The 16,438-nt window shown below is 58.1% G+C and overlaps 1 protein-coding gene and 1 long non-coding RNA gene across 3 annotated transcripts in view; one reads left to right on the top strand and one right to left on the bottom strand.

The window, feature by feature from the left end:
* Positions 1 to 16,438, top strand: part of DNAH2 (dynein axonemal heavy chain 2) — an 81,104-nt gene that overhangs the window by 48,071 nt on the left and 16,595 nt on the right. For both annotated transcript variants that reach the window (XM_059379815.1, XM_059379814.1), the window contains 19 exons: positions 2,712 to 2,864; positions 2,983 to 3,074; positions 3,329 to 3,527; positions 3,614 to 3,838; positions 4,575 to 4,679; positions 5,415 to 5,603; positions 5,716 to 5,801; positions 5,943 to 6,073; positions 6,169 to 6,318; positions 6,594 to 6,761; positions 7,003 to 7,163; positions 7,308 to 7,447; positions 8,518 to 8,650; positions 8,754 to 8,893; positions 10,084 to 10,294; positions 10,510 to 10,626; positions 10,788 to 10,929; positions 11,601 to 11,770; positions 11,879 to 11,995. In XM_059379815.1, the coding sequence (XP_059235798.1) occupies positions 2,712 to 2,864; positions 2,983 to 3,074; positions 3,329 to 3,527; positions 3,614 to 3,838; positions 4,575 to 4,679; positions 5,415 to 5,603; positions 5,716 to 5,801; positions 5,943 to 6,073; positions 6,169 to 6,318; positions 6,594 to 6,761; positions 7,003 to 7,163; positions 7,308 to 7,447; positions 8,518 to 8,650; positions 8,754 to 8,893; positions 10,084 to 10,294; positions 10,510 to 10,626; positions 10,788 to 10,929; positions 11,601 to 11,770; positions 11,879 to 11,995 (2,829 nt within the window). The remainder of the gene's footprint in view (positions 1 to 2,711; positions 2,865 to 2,982; positions 3,075 to 3,328; positions 3,528 to 3,613; positions 3,839 to 4,574; positions 4,680 to 5,414; positions 5,604 to 5,715; positions 5,802 to 5,942; positions 6,074 to 6,168; positions 6,319 to 6,593; positions 6,762 to 7,002; positions 7,164 to 7,307; positions 7,448 to 8,517; positions 8,651 to 8,753; positions 8,894 to 10,083; positions 10,295 to 10,509; positions 10,627 to 10,787; positions 10,930 to 11,600; positions 11,771 to 11,878; positions 11,996 to 16,438) is intronic.
* On the bottom strand, positions 10,109 to 15,305 carry LOC132003915 (uncharacterized). The gene is made up of 3 exons (XR_009400361.1): positions 15,201 to 15,305; positions 10,977 to 11,113; positions 10,109 to 10,192 (listed from the first exon to the last, which is right to left on the bottom strand). It is a non-coding gene; the product is annotated as an uncharacterized LOC132003915 (long non-coding RNA).

Genomic DNA, 16,438 nt, shown 5'->3' with positions numbered 1-16,438 from the left:
TTCAGTGGGTTAAGCCACTGCCTTCGGCTCAGGTCATGATCTCAGGGTCCCGGGATCGAGTCCCGCATCTGGCTCTCTGCTCAGCAGGGAGCCTGCTTCCTCCTCTCTCTCTGCCTGCCTCTCTGCCTACTTGTGATCTCTGTCTGTCAAATAAATAAAAAAATAAAAATCTTTAAAAAAAAAAATAGAATTGTGGAGTGAGGACCAGAACTGCATATTTTTCTGTTGAGATTAAACCTCTGCCTCGCAATGGTTCCTAGTGTTTTTGAAGACATTGCTAGATAACTGAACCGTTCATAGGCAGTTACAGGACAATGACGGTCTCTAACAGTGTGTGTCGCTCCTGGCGGAGCGAACGCACACGGAAACTCTGCAAATGAACTTGCAAAGTGATGCGTGGGATGAAGACAGTCCTGTAGTCTCAGTGCACGGGGGTTGAGGAGGCGGGCGGGGGGCAGAGCCTGGAGGGGACGGGCGTGGCGGGAGGTGTGCCACATCTGGGGCAAGCTGGAAGGACAGACTAAGGCCTCTGCGTTGAATATGGTAGAGAGTCAAGTCTCAGCACTGTTTCCCACCTGCACCTTGTGATGGGGGATTGTGCTGACCCCAAGTCCGATATCCTGGACTGGACAGCATCCTGTGTGCCGTGTTATCTGTGGTTCTCGGCATCTTAATTCGGAGCCTCCCTGCTCCCGGCCTGTGGCTGTTTCGTGGGGCAGGTGAGAGATGGGGCGAGCGCTGCTGAGTTAGCTGCCTGTGGGCCACTGTCGCCGAGACAGCCCCGTGTGTTGCACACACCCCGCTGAAGGCACCTGCCACATGCCCTGGGGGGTGGGCAGTAGTTGAGAGCAAGAGCCTGGACATGCTGTTTCTGGGGGCACCCGGCTGGATCAGTCGGCGGAGCGTGTGACTCTTGATCTCTGTGTCATGAATTCAGGCCCCACGTTGGGCGCGCAGCTTGCTTAATACATACACATGCTGCTTACCGTGAACTTGGTACACTATAAAATCTTATTATTATTATTTTTAAAGATTTTATTTATTTATTTGACAGAGAGAGATTACAAGCAGGCAGAGAGGCAGGCAGAGAGAGAGGAGGAAGCAGGCTCCCTGCTGAGCAGACAGCCCGATGCGGGGCTCAATCCCTGGACCCTGAGATCATGACCTGAGCCGAAGGCAGCGGCTTAATCCACTGAGACACCCAGGCGCCCCTTATTATTAATTTTTAATTTCATGTTTAATTACACAAGTAATAGTTGAATCTAATTCCCCTTTAAAAATTTTATTTATTTATTTATTAGAGAGAGAGAGAGCACGCATGTGCACAAGAGTGGGGTGAGGGGCAGAGGGAGAAGCAGGCTCCCCGCCGAGCAGGGAGCCCAAAGTGGGACTCAAGTGTGGGGACTCCAGGATCATGACCTGAGCTGAAAGGCAGACGCTTCGCCAACTGAATCCCCCCAGGCGCCCCCATCACAGACCTTTTAAATACATATTTGCCTGCGAGCCCAGACGTTGCCATAGAAAATGTATTTAAAACCCATATTCTGGGGGTGCCTGGGGGGCTCAGTCTATCATCATCTGCCTTCAGCTCAGGTCATGATCCTGGGGTCCTGGGATCGAGCCCCGCATTGGGCTCCCTGCTCAGTGGGAAGCCTGCTTCTCTCTCTCCCACTCCCCCCGCCTGTGTCCTCTCTCTCAGTGTGTCTCTCTCTGTTATGAGTAAATAAAAACCTTAACAAAAAAATGATACCTATTATGTACCACATTCACAATATGCTTACTAAACAGTGGTATGGTTTTGAGTTCTGTGTCTCTGTGTGTAGATTAATTTCATTGCTTTTTTTTAAACCTTGGATACTATCCCACTGTGGAACACGACATTATTTTTCCATCCCTCTATCGGTGGACATGTGGATCTTCTCCGATTTTTTGTGCTTACAGAGAAGTCACCGTGAGCGCCCCTGGACCGGTCTCCGTGAGCTCCCTTGGCCCTTGCTCAGGGTCCATGTGGTGTGGCTGCGTCACTTCTGTGGCATCTTCCTCTTCTTCTTCTTTTCTAAGATTTTATTTATTTACTTATTTACTTAATTGAGAGGGAGTGCAAGTAGGCAGGTGCGGAGAGAGAGGGAGAGAGAGACTCCCTGTTGAGCGCAGAGCCCGACGCGGGGCTCGATCTCAGGACTCTGAGGACCTGAGCTGAAATCAAGAGTTGGACGTGGGCGCCTGGGTGGCTCAGTGGGTTAAGCCGCTGCCTTCGGCTCAGGTCATGATTTCAGGGTCCTGGGATCGAGTCCCGCATCGGGCTCTCTGCTCAGCAGGGAGCCTGCTTCCCTCTCTCTCTCTCTCTCTGCCTGCCTCTCTCTCCATCTACTTGTGATCTCTCTCTGTCAAATAAATAAATAAAATTAATAAAAAAAAAAAAGAGTCTGACGCTTCACCGACAGAGGTTGCCGGGTGCCCCGATGCTGTGTCTTTATAATGTAGCGGAGATGAGACTCGGGACAACGGCCGAGCTGCAGAAGTTTCGGATGGAACTCCCTGTTTTAGATATATGGTCATCTACAACAACACGGTTTCCCGAACAACACGGTTTCCCGAACGGAGCCAGGGAGGGAGGCGAGCTCCAAGCCTTTGTGGCCATCTGCCAGAATCACTCCCCAGCCCCGTCCATCTCCTTTATGACGAGGCTACTTCCCCTGTCGTCCGTCCAGGTGAACCCGGCGGACAGTGAAAACTACATCTCCATGGTAGAGATGACCTTTGTGTTCAGCATGATCTGGTCTGTGTGCGCATCCGTGGACGAGGAGGGACGCAAGAGAATTGACAGCTATGTCCGGGAGATTGAGGGCTCCTTTCCCAATAAGGTGGGGACCCTCGGACCCACCAACTCAGCCATCCTTCCCCTGGGGACCTGTGAGCGCTTGTGCCCAGGGTGGGGAGCGGACGCCGGCTTGGGCAGCCTCACACGCCTTCCCTCCTTAGGACACGGTGTACGAGTACTTCGTGGACCCCAAGATGCGGAACTGGACATCATTTGAGGACAAGCTCCCGAAGAGCTGGCGCTACCCTCCCAAGTGAGAGCAGGGCCTGGGGCGGGACTTGCTGGGACAGGGCCAGAGGCAGGTGAGCCGTGGGGCAGGGGCTTGCAGATGGCAGCGCCTCTGGAATGGAGGGAGTGGGATCTGGATGGCCTGGGCCAGGGTCCCTAAGGAGGAGGCAGGACGCCCCATCTCCAGGCCCCTCAGGGGGATGTGTGAGGGAGGCAGGGGGAAGCTGGGTCGAGAAGGAGCAGCCCGGGCTCTTGGCCAAGGCTCGCTTTGCTCCCCAGCTCCCCCTTCTATAAGATCATGGTGCCCACAGTCGACACCGTTCGCTACAACTACCTAGTGAGTGCCCTGGTGGCCAGGCAGAACCCCGTCCTGCTGGTGGGTCCTGTGGGGACCGGGAAGACGTCCATCGCCCAGAGTGTCCTGCAATCCCTGCCCTCCAGCCAGTGGTCGGTGCTGATCGTCAACATGTCTGCACAGGTGCGCCGCGGGGCCCGGGGCTTTGCCCCTCCGGCCCCGGGTCTCTCCCGGCGAGGCCCCGCGTTCATGCTGTGTCCCTTCACCAGACCACATCCAACAATGTGCAGAGCATCATCGAGAGCCGGGTGGAGAAGCGAACCAAGGGCGTTTACGTCCCGTTTGGGGGCAAGAGCATGATCACCTTTATGGACGACCTGAACATGCCCGCGAAGGACATGTTTGGGTCCCAGCCCCCGCTGGAGCTGATCCGCCTTTGGATCGACTACGGCTTCTGGTATGACCGCACCAAGCAGACCATCAAGTACATCCGAGTAAGCCTCCTGAGAAGCCGCTCCTTGCCCTGGAGGTTCAGCTCCTACTCCCCGGGGACCCCGGGAAAGAACCCTGGCGTCCTGTCCTCCTCTGCACCCACACAGCCCGCGCCGGCATCGTCGTGCCTCTGGCCCGCGCGCCCCCCTGCGCTCTGTCTGCCGCTCACGTGCCAGGCCTGCCGCTTCCCGGAGTGGCCCGTGTGCCCAGGGTCCCTGACTCCCGTCCCACCTCCCTGCGTCCCCCCAGCATCTGCCTCCAGGCGGGCTCTGCGCCCAGGGGATTCTGAGCGTCTTGGTGGTTTCTTTCTCCCAAATGGATGGACGGCAGCCCTCCCATCCTCGCTGCGGGGTTGCCCGTCCATCCAGCCCCCAGAAACTCGATGAACAGTGCGTTCTTCTGTTTCTGGGAAAGAGAACAGGTGTGCACACGCACATACACACACACACATGCAGAAGGTAAAGAAGAGTCTAGAAAACGTTCTTGCACCGACCTGTATTTTCTGGTTTTGGTACATGGATCATGATGAAATGAAAACAAACACGTCCCTTTGCTGATTCTCAAGGAAATGGCCCCGATCCCTTCCCCCTGTTCTACCTTTCTTACACCTTTATTTCCCATTTGTTCTTCTCATTCTGTCCGGGGCCCTCCCCGCATCCTTGCTCCGAGCCTTCCAGTCCTGTGCCCTGTCTCGTCCCTCTCTCACCTGTCCCAGCCCGCCCTGTCTCTGCTCCCCAGGACATGTTCCTGATGGCCGCCATGGGACCCCCCGGGGGCGGACGGACCGCCATCTCCCCCAGGCTCCAGGGTCGCTTCAACATCATCAACATGACCTTCCCCACAGTGAGGGCACAATGGGGCCGGCGGCAGGGGCCGGGGTGGGTGGGGAGAGGGCGGGGGGGGGGCAGGGTGCTGTAAGGGGCAAAACCAACCACGTCCCAGAGAACTGAGCGGGCACATCAAGGCGGGCTGGGGGAACCCCCGAGCAGAGGTGCATGTGGGGCGGTCACGTAGGGCGGGGGCCGCTATCGTGGGAGTCCTAGCTTCTGAGCCCCAAGGGCAGCAGGAGGCAAGTGTAGCTGGGGCTTGTGGAATAAGACATGTGGGGGGTGGGCAGAGAGCTCTGGGGGCCCACATAGACGAAAGGAAGATGGATCCTGCAGCTGAGAGCCGAGAAGAGCGCCCAGATTCAGGGAGCTGAGCGGGGCACGCAGAGGTGCCCCCAGAGCCTCAGTAATCAAGATAAAGCACAGCTGAATGCAATCTTAAAGCAGCTAATGCCAAAAATAGAGGACGCACAAACACTTCAGGTTTACATAAATGCACGCGATGGGTGCATGCCGAGCAGTGTCCCAGCCCGGGGTGGGGGTGCGGGCAGCAGGCCTGGCCACCACCATCCCTGTGTGAGCTGTTGGTGTGCGTTCGTCATGCATATCCGCTGATTTTTGAATATCGCACGAACACCTTATTGCTCTTGACTTTGGGGGGGTTTGGTGCCCCCCTAAAGCCAGCTGCTTCCCCGGGGTCGGGCAGGCGGGCCAGGAGCTGGCAAAGGCGAGCATCAGGGCCTGTCCCCAGGAGTCGCAGATCACCCGAATATTCGGCACCATGATCAACCAGAAGCTGCAGGACTTCGAGGAGGAGGTGAAGGCCATCGGCAATGTGGTGACTGAGGCCACCTTGGACGTGTACAACACGGTGGTGCAGCGCTTCCTGCCCACGCCCGCCAAAATCCACTACCTGTTCAACCTCCGGGACATCTCCAAGGTGAGCCGCCGTCCCATCCCGCGGGGCCCTCGAAGCCCAGCCTCCCAGCCTCCCCAGCTTCCCGCTGCAGCCTGGGGTCCCTCCCTGCCCGCCGGCCACGCCCCTCCCGCAGGTGTTCCAGGGCATGCTCAGGGCCAACAAGGACTTCCACGACACCAAGTCCAGCATCACGCGGCTCTGGATCCATGAGTGTTTCAGGTGAGATGCCTGTGCCCCGCTTGAGGCTAGACAGATGCCCCAGACAGACGCCAGTTGCGGGCCTCCTGGGCCTGGCACCCAGCCCCTGCCGCGGGCCCTGTGCCCTGCACTCCTAAGGCTCAGACCCTTCCCTCCCGACAGAGTCTTCTCAGACCGGCTGGTGGACGCGGCAGACATGGAGGCCTTCGTAGGCATCATCAGCGACAAGCTCGGCTCCTTCTTCGACCTCACGTTTCACAATCTGTGCCCCACCAAGCGCTCTCCCATCTTCGGTGAGCGGGTGCTGCGGCCGCTGCAGGTGTGGGAGGGGGCCTGGGAGGAGGGCCGGGCCCGCCCCCGGGGTCTGAGCCCTGCTCCCCGGGCCCAGGGGACTTCATGAGGGAGCCCAAGGTGTACGAGGACCTGACGGACCTGGCGGCCCTGAAAGCGGCCATGGAGGCGGCGCTTCGCGAGTACAATCTGTCCCCCGCTGTGGTGCCCATGCAGCTGGTGCTCTTCCGAGAGGCCATCGAGCACAGTGAGCAGCCCCCTCCCGTCCTGCCAGCACCCCAGCGGTGGGCTGTTCCCAAGCATGGGCACGTCTGGGAAGGAGCCTTCCTCTCGGGCCCCAGAGGGCTTGTCCTCCCCAGGGGTGGCTGCTCGAGATGCCCCAGGCCCCAGCCTCTCCCCACACTTTTCCATCTGGGTCCTTCAGTTTCAGGCGGCCTATCTCCAGCTTAGGGCCCCGGGGTCCCCCCCCCCCCCGCCCCCTGCCATGGCTCCGTGGCCTCACTGCTGGGTCCCCCTCCCCAGTCGCGCGGATCGTGCGCGTCATCGGACAGCCTCGGGGCAACATGCTCTTGGTGGGCATCGGGGGCAGCGGGCGCCAGAGTCTGGCCCGCCTGGCCTCCTCCATCTGCGAGTACATCACCTTCCAGATCGAGGTCACCAAGCATTATCGCAAGCAGGAGTTCCGAGAAGGTGCAGCTGCCGATGGAACCCTGGGTGGGCTGGGGGCTGGCGTGAAAGGTCAGGTGCCCGCCTTCCTGTGGAGGCAAGAGTAGGGGAGGTGGAGGCAGGTGCTGAGCCTGCCAGGCCCGGTGGGCAGCAGGCGGCACGGTGCGCGGGTTGCAGGCCAGGGGACACAGGAAGGGGAACAAGGACGGGATGGCGTGTCTGACACCCGCCTGTGCCCTCTGCCTCCTCCCCTCCTCCGGCCCAGATATCAAGCGCCTGTACCGCCAGGCAGGAGTGGAGCTCAAGCCCACGTCCTTCCTTTTTGTGGACACCCAGATCGCCGACGAGTCCTTCCTGGAGGACATCAACAATATCTTGAGCTCAGGGGAGGTCCCCAATCTCTACAAGGCTGATGAATTCGAAGAGGTGCAAGCCCCTCCCCCACCCTCCACCAGTGGCTTTGCCTCTCTGACCACCCCTCCCTCTGATCGGTGCCACAGGGGCCCCACCCCCTGGGGCTCTGCCTTCCAACCACAGCCCTGCAACCCAGCCAACATGGCTTCTGTGCAGATCCAGACGCTCATCATGGAGCAGGCCAAGGCGGAGCAGGTGTCCCCGTCCTCCGACAGCCTCTTCACCTACCTCATTGAGCGCGTGCGCGACAATCTGCACATCATTCTCTGCCTCAGCCCTGTGGGCGACCCTTTCAGGTGACCCCTGTGACAGCATCTCCCCCAGCCCCCACCCTTCTCCGGTCCCCCTGCCTCCTGGGAGCGAGTCTCCTCGACAGCCCTGGCTCTCTCTCCACTCCCCCTCCGTGGGCCGCTCCTTTCCCTAGACCTCGCCTTCTGTCCCCAGTGCTGCTGCTGACAGAGGAGGCGTCCCCTCCCTTTCGGTAGGACTAGAGTATCCTGTTGTCGCTTTGTGTTTCATTTTTAAATTTTTAGTTGTCATTCTACAAAAACAAAATAACATCAAAATTTACCGTCGTAACCATTTTGCAAGTGTCCCGCTCACCTGGTTAAGCATATTCACATCGTCGTGCAGCAGACGATGCAGCAGATGAAGTTCTAGAAAGAACTTCCTCATCTTGCAAAATTGAAACTCTATGCCCACTGGATAATTCCCCACTTCCTCTGCCCCCTCAACCCCTGACAACCACCGGCCCCCTTGTTTTTCCACGAGCTATTCGCTCTTGGGTCTGTGGTACGTGGTGTGTTTACCGCGCACTGGGTACTACACTGCACATGTCACCTCGAGTCCAGTGACAGCTTGGGTTTGTGTCCCTGTTAGTCCCATTTTATCTTATTTTTTTAAGGCTTTATGTATTCACTTTTTAGAGAGAGAGAGAGCAAGAGAGAGCGAAGCGGGGAGAGACAGAGGGAGAGAGAATCTGAAGCAGACTCCCCACTGAGTGCAAACCCTGAGGTGGGGCTCAAACCCACGACCACAAGATCGTGACCTGAGCCGTAATCAAGGGCTGGATGCTCCACCGACTGAGCCCCCGGGGCATCCCCATGTTACTCCCATTTTAGGGATGAGGAAACTGATGAGGGGAGGGTTAGCGCATCTGCCTGAGATCCACAGCTAGAACAAGAACCTGTTCCTATGTTCTACACTGAGCTGGCCCTGAAGGAAGCAGGATCAAGACAGGGACACACAGGAGCAAGGGGATGGGACACTTAGGTTCCAGGAAAGCAGACGGACCTTGTGGAGGCCAGGAGTGGAGGCCATCTGCCTCCATAAAGGGGCTTGACTGCCTCTTGAAACCCCTCCCCAGGAACTGGATCCGCCAGTACCCGGCCTTAGTGAACTGCACGACCATCAACTGGTTCTCAGAGTGGCCCCGAGAGGCCCTGCTGGAGGTGGCTGAGAAGTACCTCGTGGGGGTGGACCTGGGGACGCAGGAGAATGTGAGTGCCCCCCACCCCTGGCACCCAGCCCCAGGCCCCCTCCTGCACCCCTCCTCCACCTGCCCTCACTCCGCGTTTTCCATCCTTTCCCACGGGCCTCCAGATCCACAGGAAGGTGGCCAAGATCTTCGTCACCATGCACTGGTCAGTGGCACGGTACTCCCAGAAGATGCTGCTCGAGCTGCGGAGACACAACTACGTCACCCCCACCAACTACTTAGAGCTCGTGTCCGGGTACAAGAGGTGTGCAGAGGCGTGGAGGGCGGGGAGGCCCAGGGAGCTCGGTGACATGATGGGGCGGGACATACCTGGAGCCGGCCCAGGAGGCCAAGGAGCCAGGCGCCCTTGGGGGAGAGGCTGAGATGTGGGGGTCTCATTCCGCCCCGCTGAGGGGCGGTGAGAGAGAGCCGGGGTTCACATTGCAGAGCCTTTAGGCCGGGACTCCTCTCTACACCCTCTCCTCTCTACACCCTCTTTGTTTTCTGCGATGCCGTTTCTTTCTCCCAAGTGCAATACAACGGTGATGGTACTGTGTACGCCTGCGAGGCAGGGACCAGTCCTCTCCTCTCCAACCTCTCCTTGACTTTGCACCATCTTGAGAATCAGACATTCCTTTAAGTTGTATCGAGTGCCTCTTTACGTGCGCAACGTAATACTAATTTGCTTCGAAAGACGCAAAACAAATGTTTAAAAAAACCCACAAACCCACCTCATTGACTGGATTCTGTGTTGTGATCAAGGCAAGGAAAAAGCCATTTGTCATAAGAACGACTACCTATACCTACTCATCCACTTCATGTATTTTCTGAGCATCTACTATGTGCTGTGTACTATTCCTGGCACTGCAGTCCCTCTGTGAGCAAAGAAAGCTCTTGCCTTCCCTGGATACCTGGATGACCGGTGGCCATTCGGTGTGCTCAGCCCTTCACGCATATTTTCTCACTTCGTTCAGAAAATGATCCTGCATAGACTTTTTTTGTTGGGGGTGGGGTGGGGTGGGTTGGGCCTGTGCAGTGTTGAAAACTTTTTGAGTAAGTTGATAACTTTTAATGCAAGAGGCTTAGTAAAATCCAGATTTCCAGGTTTTCTTTAACTATCAGAAATCATGTCAAACTGGGGTGGAGAGGAGGGGTGGCCACCCCCTGGGGACAGGCTGGTGTGTGCTGGTTCAGGGCAGCCCCTGCTCGGTGCGCAGTGGGAGCGCGAGTGGGGAGCGGGTGTGAGGACGGCAGCACAGAATAAGGTGGAGGGATGAGAGTCGGGAAGCGGGGAGACAGCTGGGGAGCTGTTAGCCCTGATTCAGGCTGGAGGCTGTAAAAACGTCACGGTGCTGGCGGCAGCGGCAACAGAAAGCGAGACGGGGACCCATGCAGGGTGCTCCCCTTTCCGGGGGCCCAGCCTCCCCAGGCACAGTCTCCTTTCGTGAGCCCCAGGTTGCTGGGAGAGAAGCGGGAGGAGCTGCTGGACCAGGCCAACAAGCTGCGGACGGGACTGTCCAAGATCGACGAAACCAGAGAGAAGGTGGAAGTGATGTCCCTGGAGCTGGAGGACGCCAAGAAGAAGGTGGCTGAGTTCCAGAAGCAGTGCGAGGAGTACCTGGTCATCATCGTGCAGCAGAAGCGAGAAGCAGACGAGCAGCAGAAGGTGCTCCCGGCCGCGGCCCCCAAGCCCCTCCCACCCAACGGGCCGTGGCCCCGCCCCACACACCCACAGCCGCCAGCGCCCCCAGGCAGGGGCTTCCAGGTTGCCCTTCCTGACCATGTCAAGGGACACACAGGCCGCTCCTCAGACTTCCATCCTCCCCGCCAACACTGCCCCCACCTTTGCCCAAGGCCCAGACGAGTCCTCTCCGTCCCTAGGCAGTCACAGCCAATAGTGAGAAGATTGCAGTCGAGGAAGTCAAGTGCCAGGCACTGGCTGACAATGCCCAGAAGGATCTAGAAGAGGCCTTGCCAGCCCTGGAGGAAGCCATGCGGGTATCAGAGCGGGAAGCCCCAGGGAAGGGAATGGGACCAGCCTGCTTTGTGCTCCAGACCCCCACAGGGAAGCGAGAAGGGGCGGGCCAGCCTCAGCTGGGACCTGTCCTGCTCCCTGAGTCCCCTTGGGCCCTGCTCCCTGAGTGAGTCCCTTTGCCCAGGCCCTGGAGTCCCTGAACAAGAAGGATATAGGAGAGATCAAGTCTTACGGACGGCCCCCCGCCCAAGTGGAAATGGTGATGCAGGCCGTCATGATTCTTCGAGGCAACGAGCCCTCGTGGGCAGAGGCCAAGAGGCAGCTAGGTAAGCCAGAGCGCATGGGGTGGCTGACGCGCGTCCACCTCACTTACCCATCTGCTGTGCGCCGGGCACTTGGGGAGACAGACGAGCGAGGCGTCCCTCCCACCCTCAAGAGCGGGTAGAGCCTAGTGCGGAGGAGGAGATGTAACCGGCAGTAACTCGTCGTAAGTGACAGAAAACAACTCCTCTTGATTTGAAAAAAAGAAAAGGAAATCGTCATAAAAATACAGGAGTATATCTCAGAATCCAAGGGCAAGAATGCCTCTGGGCATTCTTCATTCATTCATTTTCACAGAAAATGTGAAACCAGAGGCTTGGTTGGATAAAGCCTATGAGCGTAGGTGGGGGACCCCTGCCCTGGAAAGTCAGTGCGAGGCATACAGAAGTGATGGTGTGTGTGTGCGCATGTGATTGTGCACACGTGTGTGCAAGTGTGTGTGTTGGGCAGGAGGAGTTTAGGCTGTGAGTCTCCAAGGGACGTGGTGGCAGATGGATCCAGGACCACTGGGGAGGGTCCCGGGGGCTTGGAGCTTCCAGAGATGGAGGCAAGGTCTGCAGGGGACCTCAGGGTGAGGCCGGGTAAGCCAAGCCAGGAAGAACACGGCTGTGCCCGAGCCATGGAGGTGAAGCTGGAGAAGGCTTCCGGCTGAGGCTCCCCTGTCTTCACCCCTCAGGGGAGCAGAACTTCATCAAGTCCCTGATCCACTTTGATAAAGACAATATCTCGGACAAGGTTTTGAAAAAGATCGGGGCCTACTGCGCGCAGCCCGACTTCCAGCCTGACATCATCGGCCGAGTCTCACTTGCGGCCAAGTCCCTGTGCATGTGGGTGCGGGCCATGGAGGTGAGCGGGGTGCATGCAGGGTGCAGGCAAGGCCTCTCGTGGGCGCGGGCATGCAAGCGGGTAGGCCGGTGGGTGGGCGGCCACCATAGCTGGGCTGTCTCCCCACAGTTGTACGGGCGCCTGTACCGCGTGGTGGAGCCCAAGAGGATTCGGATGAACGTTGCCCTGGCCCAGCTTCAGGAGAAGCAAGCAGCGCTGGCCGAGGCCCAGGAGAAGCTGCGGGAGGTGAGCCTCAGGCCTGTTTCTTCCATGTGGACCCTGTCCCTGATTTCTGGAATGCTGGCGGCCATTTGCTCCCCCCTTATGGTCCTGTGCCCCTGCAGGTGGGCTGCCTCTGGCTCAGAAGGGTGTGTCCCTGGCAGGGGTTGCAAAGGCATGGGGGCCACTGCCCCGACGAGCCCCTTCAGATGCTAACCTGGGGGCTGGCGGGGAGGAGAGGGAACCACTCTCTGCCAGCCGGTGACATATCCAGGTGCCATCCTAGCGGACTTGGGGACAGCACCTCCCACGTTCCTGCCCCTGATTCAATAGTCTTTACTATCCACTTGGTGTGAAATTCCAAAGGTACAGGGAGAAGCCAGCGAGAGGCCTTGCTCGTGCCTGGCGCTTCCCTTCCTGGAAAGCAGCCTCGCTGACGGCTTTCTGTGCAGCCGTCCAGGGCTGTTTGCTGTACAAGCACATTTTTGTCATTTTTTCCACGTTATACACATTGCTGTGCGCCGTCCGGTCTCGTGTAGCTGAGTATGTCGAGGTTGTATTTCTCTCTGACGCTTGCCTGCCTGGCTCTGTTTACTTCCCTGTGTCCCTTTCTGACGGAGATGCTTGTCCTCTCGAAGCTTCTGGTCTTCGCATGTCCTCAAAGGCTGTTGACACTAATTGTACCCATAGTGAGGTTTTATGTTTTTATGGAGCCAAAGCTGGTCACGCCATCCCAGAGCGTTTCCCCTGAAACTGCCAAGGGAGCACGTGCGGATCTTAGTCTGGAATGGAATGAGGGCCCCGAGGCTTGGTGAGGGGAAGTGACTTCCCAGTTACCCGCAGAGCGGGCTGGAGCCCATGCTCTGGGCCCCCAGCCCCGCTTTTCCCGCCGTGGACATCCTCGCCATTGGAAGCGCAGCTGCTTGCAGGGCCTCTTTGACTCCCTGTGAGCAGGGCCAGGCAGGCTGGGCCTGTGGCTTCAGCCTGCACACACGCCCCCTCCCCTACCCCATCCCCACGGCATGTCCCCTCCTGGCTGCTCTCACAGCAGCCAGTCTTCTCCTCTCTCTAGCAAGAGTGAATAATCACGGGGATGACAGCTCATTTGGAAAGGTCTTGCACTCACGATGATTCATATCCTGGAATGAACAATTAGGAACTGTTCCCCTGACGTGTGAAAACCCAGGCCCGCAGCGTCCGCTGCCAGCAATGTCATGCACTGGACAGGCGTCTGCAGGGCACCGCATGTCAGGTCTCTTGGGAGCCCCTCGCTGATGAGAGGAAGCAGACGAGGACCCCACATTTCCCCTTCGTCACGGAAACGCTCTGAAGTTTCCGAGCCAAGTGCCCAGCCTGCCTCGCCGGCCGCATGAGGACACCGAGCTGAGGCCGCGGCCCAGACCGGCGGGAACCCGTCTCTGGGACAGCCTGGGAATGAGCATTTTGAAAATTTTCCTGTCAGAGCCAGCCGGGGTGGGAGAGCCTGGACCTAGCGAGGGCTCAGGGTGCTGGAAAGAGGCCCAGAGCTCCGCCATCGGGCGCGTCAATTCAAGTCCTGAATAAACAGTTTTAACCTTGACTCCCCTGCTTGGGAAGCCTGAGAAGACCTTTCCCCTGGCTGGATTCTGACATAGGTAGGCAGGGATTGAGCAGAACCCTGAGCAGGGGGGAACAATGCATTTCAAAGATTAAGTCCCCACGTGAGCTAGAGCCCAAATAAAAATCTGAAATCATCTTTTGAGAGTTAAAAATTGAGAAGCCAACCTTTTTGAGTTAACGTCCCCAAACCCTCTCAGTTTCTGCTCAGTCTCTGCCAAGGGACCTCCAGCATCAGGGGAGACCCCGTGTCCTCCAGCCGCGGCCCTGGCAGTCACGCAGCGGAAATGGGCCACCTGTGGGGCTTCAGGGGCTGTCACGGCTCCGAACCACGTCTCTCGTGAGCAGCGTTTGAAATAAAAAATATCAGGGGCCTTACGGCATGCATGGCTTCCAGATAAAATGACATTCCTGGGGACCAGCTGTTCTTGTGGTCCCCAAGGCCGCATTAAAAATTTGGCGGCGTCTGCAGAAGGAAGGATTCTCAGAGATAACCCTGGTTTTAGCTCCACTGGAACGTCCCCGATCTGGAAACCGCCACCTGGGAACTTCCAAGGGGGAGAGCCTGCCACAACAGATCGATTTGAGACAGGATCTGACCTTGGCTGAAAAGGGGGAGGCTGCAAGGCCGAGGGCGTGCGCGTGTCTTTCGCAGTGGGCGATCACTGGTTGAAATGCACACAGGGTCGACCTCCACAGACCCTCCGTTGCCCGTCGGTGGCATTGAGACGTTGGCCATGCCCTGCAGCCACCCCAGCATCTAGTCCAGAGCCTGCCCCCTGGCGCACATGGAAACCCCAGCCGGGGCCTTCCAAGTTCAGGGTCCCGCTCCGTGTCTTGGTGAGGCGCGGTCAGCCCACCCCGCGGCAGCGGACCGCCGGATCCCTGTGGACTGGTTGAGGCCCACGAGGGCTGCCTCTCAGGGAGACCTCTTGCCTCGTCCCCTGCTCATCCTCGGTGGAAAGTGACCTTCAGCCGAGTCCTGAGCTGTGGCCACTGTTGTTGCTGCTGACGCCTGGGGCCTGGCGGGAAACCAGCCTGTTGCTGTCGTATCTCAAGACATGGCCACTCTCCCCTCCGGAGCCCCCCCCAGATTGTTCGGCCTGGACCCTTAAGACACAGGTGACACCTGCGTGCCGCCTGCCATAACCGCGTGGCCTGGAACCTCGGCCTAAATGCAGTCTCAGTGGCCCACGAGCCTGTGGGTCAACCAAGCAGATTCAGGTCCATCCCGCCACCATCGCCTCCTTGGCTTGGAGTGTGAGATGCTGAAGCCCGGGACAGCTGGTCCAGGGCCACATGGGCCTGGCCATCTGCGCAGAGCCTGCTGTCCTGCCGTAGAAGCTCCCCCAATGTCACACACTGTCTGCGAGCGCTTCAGACTCCGCCCCTGCTGCCCCCTAGTCTGGTGGCAGGCCCTTCTGTCGCCGCAGGAGCCAGTCATCCTGGGCCGCCCACCCATGCAGCTCACGCCTGCAAGCAGTCCTACCTCCCCAGACCCGGCCACCCACCTGTGGACAAAGCCACTGTCACCTGCCAAGTTCAGAGCGTCACAGCAGGTTGGCCTCGGTGCAAAGACCCACCAAGCCTAATAGGAGCCTGGACAGATCCTTTGACACAAAACCCACGTCCGTACCTGCAAGGTCCATGTGTGGCACCTGCCCCTGCCCCCAGCTTCTCAGTGGTTTCCCGGTCAGATTCTCTCGAGGAATCTGAGAACGAGCAGCCTTGTTCTATTCCTGGGGTTCTAAACACATCAGAAAATAAAACAAAATGAGTTTGGCCAAAATATCACCGTTAGAGACTAGGTGGGAGGATGTGGCCCACACGGTGGGCAAGCGGTCCCCCTAGAGGCGACGCTGTCATCAGACAGGCTTGCGCGGTGTTGGGTGTTGCTGTGGGGGTGGGGGGCAGAGTGGAAGGCACCGCACCGGAGGGTCCAGAGCATTCCAGTTGCCTGTGGCAGTCAGATCAGCCACGCGTGGCCCCCAGAGAAGGGGTGCGTGAGGCCTTGGGGAAAGTCTTCCAACAGAATGAGGGAGCGGCCAAGATCAGAAACTGTAACAAAACATGGCCCCAGAAGGAAAAATAAACCCAGAGAGAACTCAGGTTTGGGAGAAGCGCTTAAAAAGCAAAGCAAGGTAAACACGGCTGTCGTCAGAGGAGGTGATGGAGGAAGGGCCGACACCCAGAGAGCAAAAAGAGGATGTTGAGAGGGAAAAGAATTGCAAAAAGAGAGACAAGGAGAGAATCCTGGGAAAATTAAAAATGCTTAAAGTCCGACAGCCAGCAGAAGGGCAGGAAGCAGCAACCGCAAACCCAACCCTGCGGTACAGCGACCCAAGACCCAATCCAACCGATGGGAATTTCTGCAAGAGAAAAGCGCAGCATCAGACGGGAAAATATTTCACAACTGGAACAGCGGGCGCGGTGACCCGGTCAGAAGGTGCCCTGGCCACAGGTGGCTCGGCCAGTTACCATGGACCTCGAGAAGACCGTAACTGCTGAGTGGGAGCGTCGTGATCAAGCTCAGCCCCATAAAAATGAGAACACAGCTAAGGGGTGGGAGGTGGGGTGGGTCGGGGAGGGGAAGGACTGGGCAACGCTTGCGCAGGAGATCAGATCAAACAGGGTCTGGAGATGTTATCGGCATGATTAAGGTGACAAGCAGCAGCCTAGGAACAGGTAGGAGAGGGGCACCCGGCAGGGGCTGTCAGTGGAGCGCACGACCCTGGATCTGAGGTTGTGGGTTCGAGCCCCACGTAGGGTGTAGAGATGACTTCAAAAAATAAAAAAAAAACTCTTTTTTTAAAAGATTTTATTTATTTATTTGACAGACAGAGATCACAAGTAGGCAGAGAGGCAGGCAGAGAG

This window comes from Mustela nigripes, chromosome 16 (genome assembly GCF_022355385.1).
Source record: "Mustela nigripes isolate SB6536 chromosome 16, MUSNIG.SB6536, whole genome shotgun sequence".
Lineage (NCBI taxonomy): Eukaryota > Metazoa > Chordata > Mammalia > Carnivora > Mustelidae > Mustela > Mustela nigripes.
The sequence above is the reverse complement of the archived record's forward strand: the minus strand, read 5'-3'. Positions and strand labels throughout refer to the sequence as shown.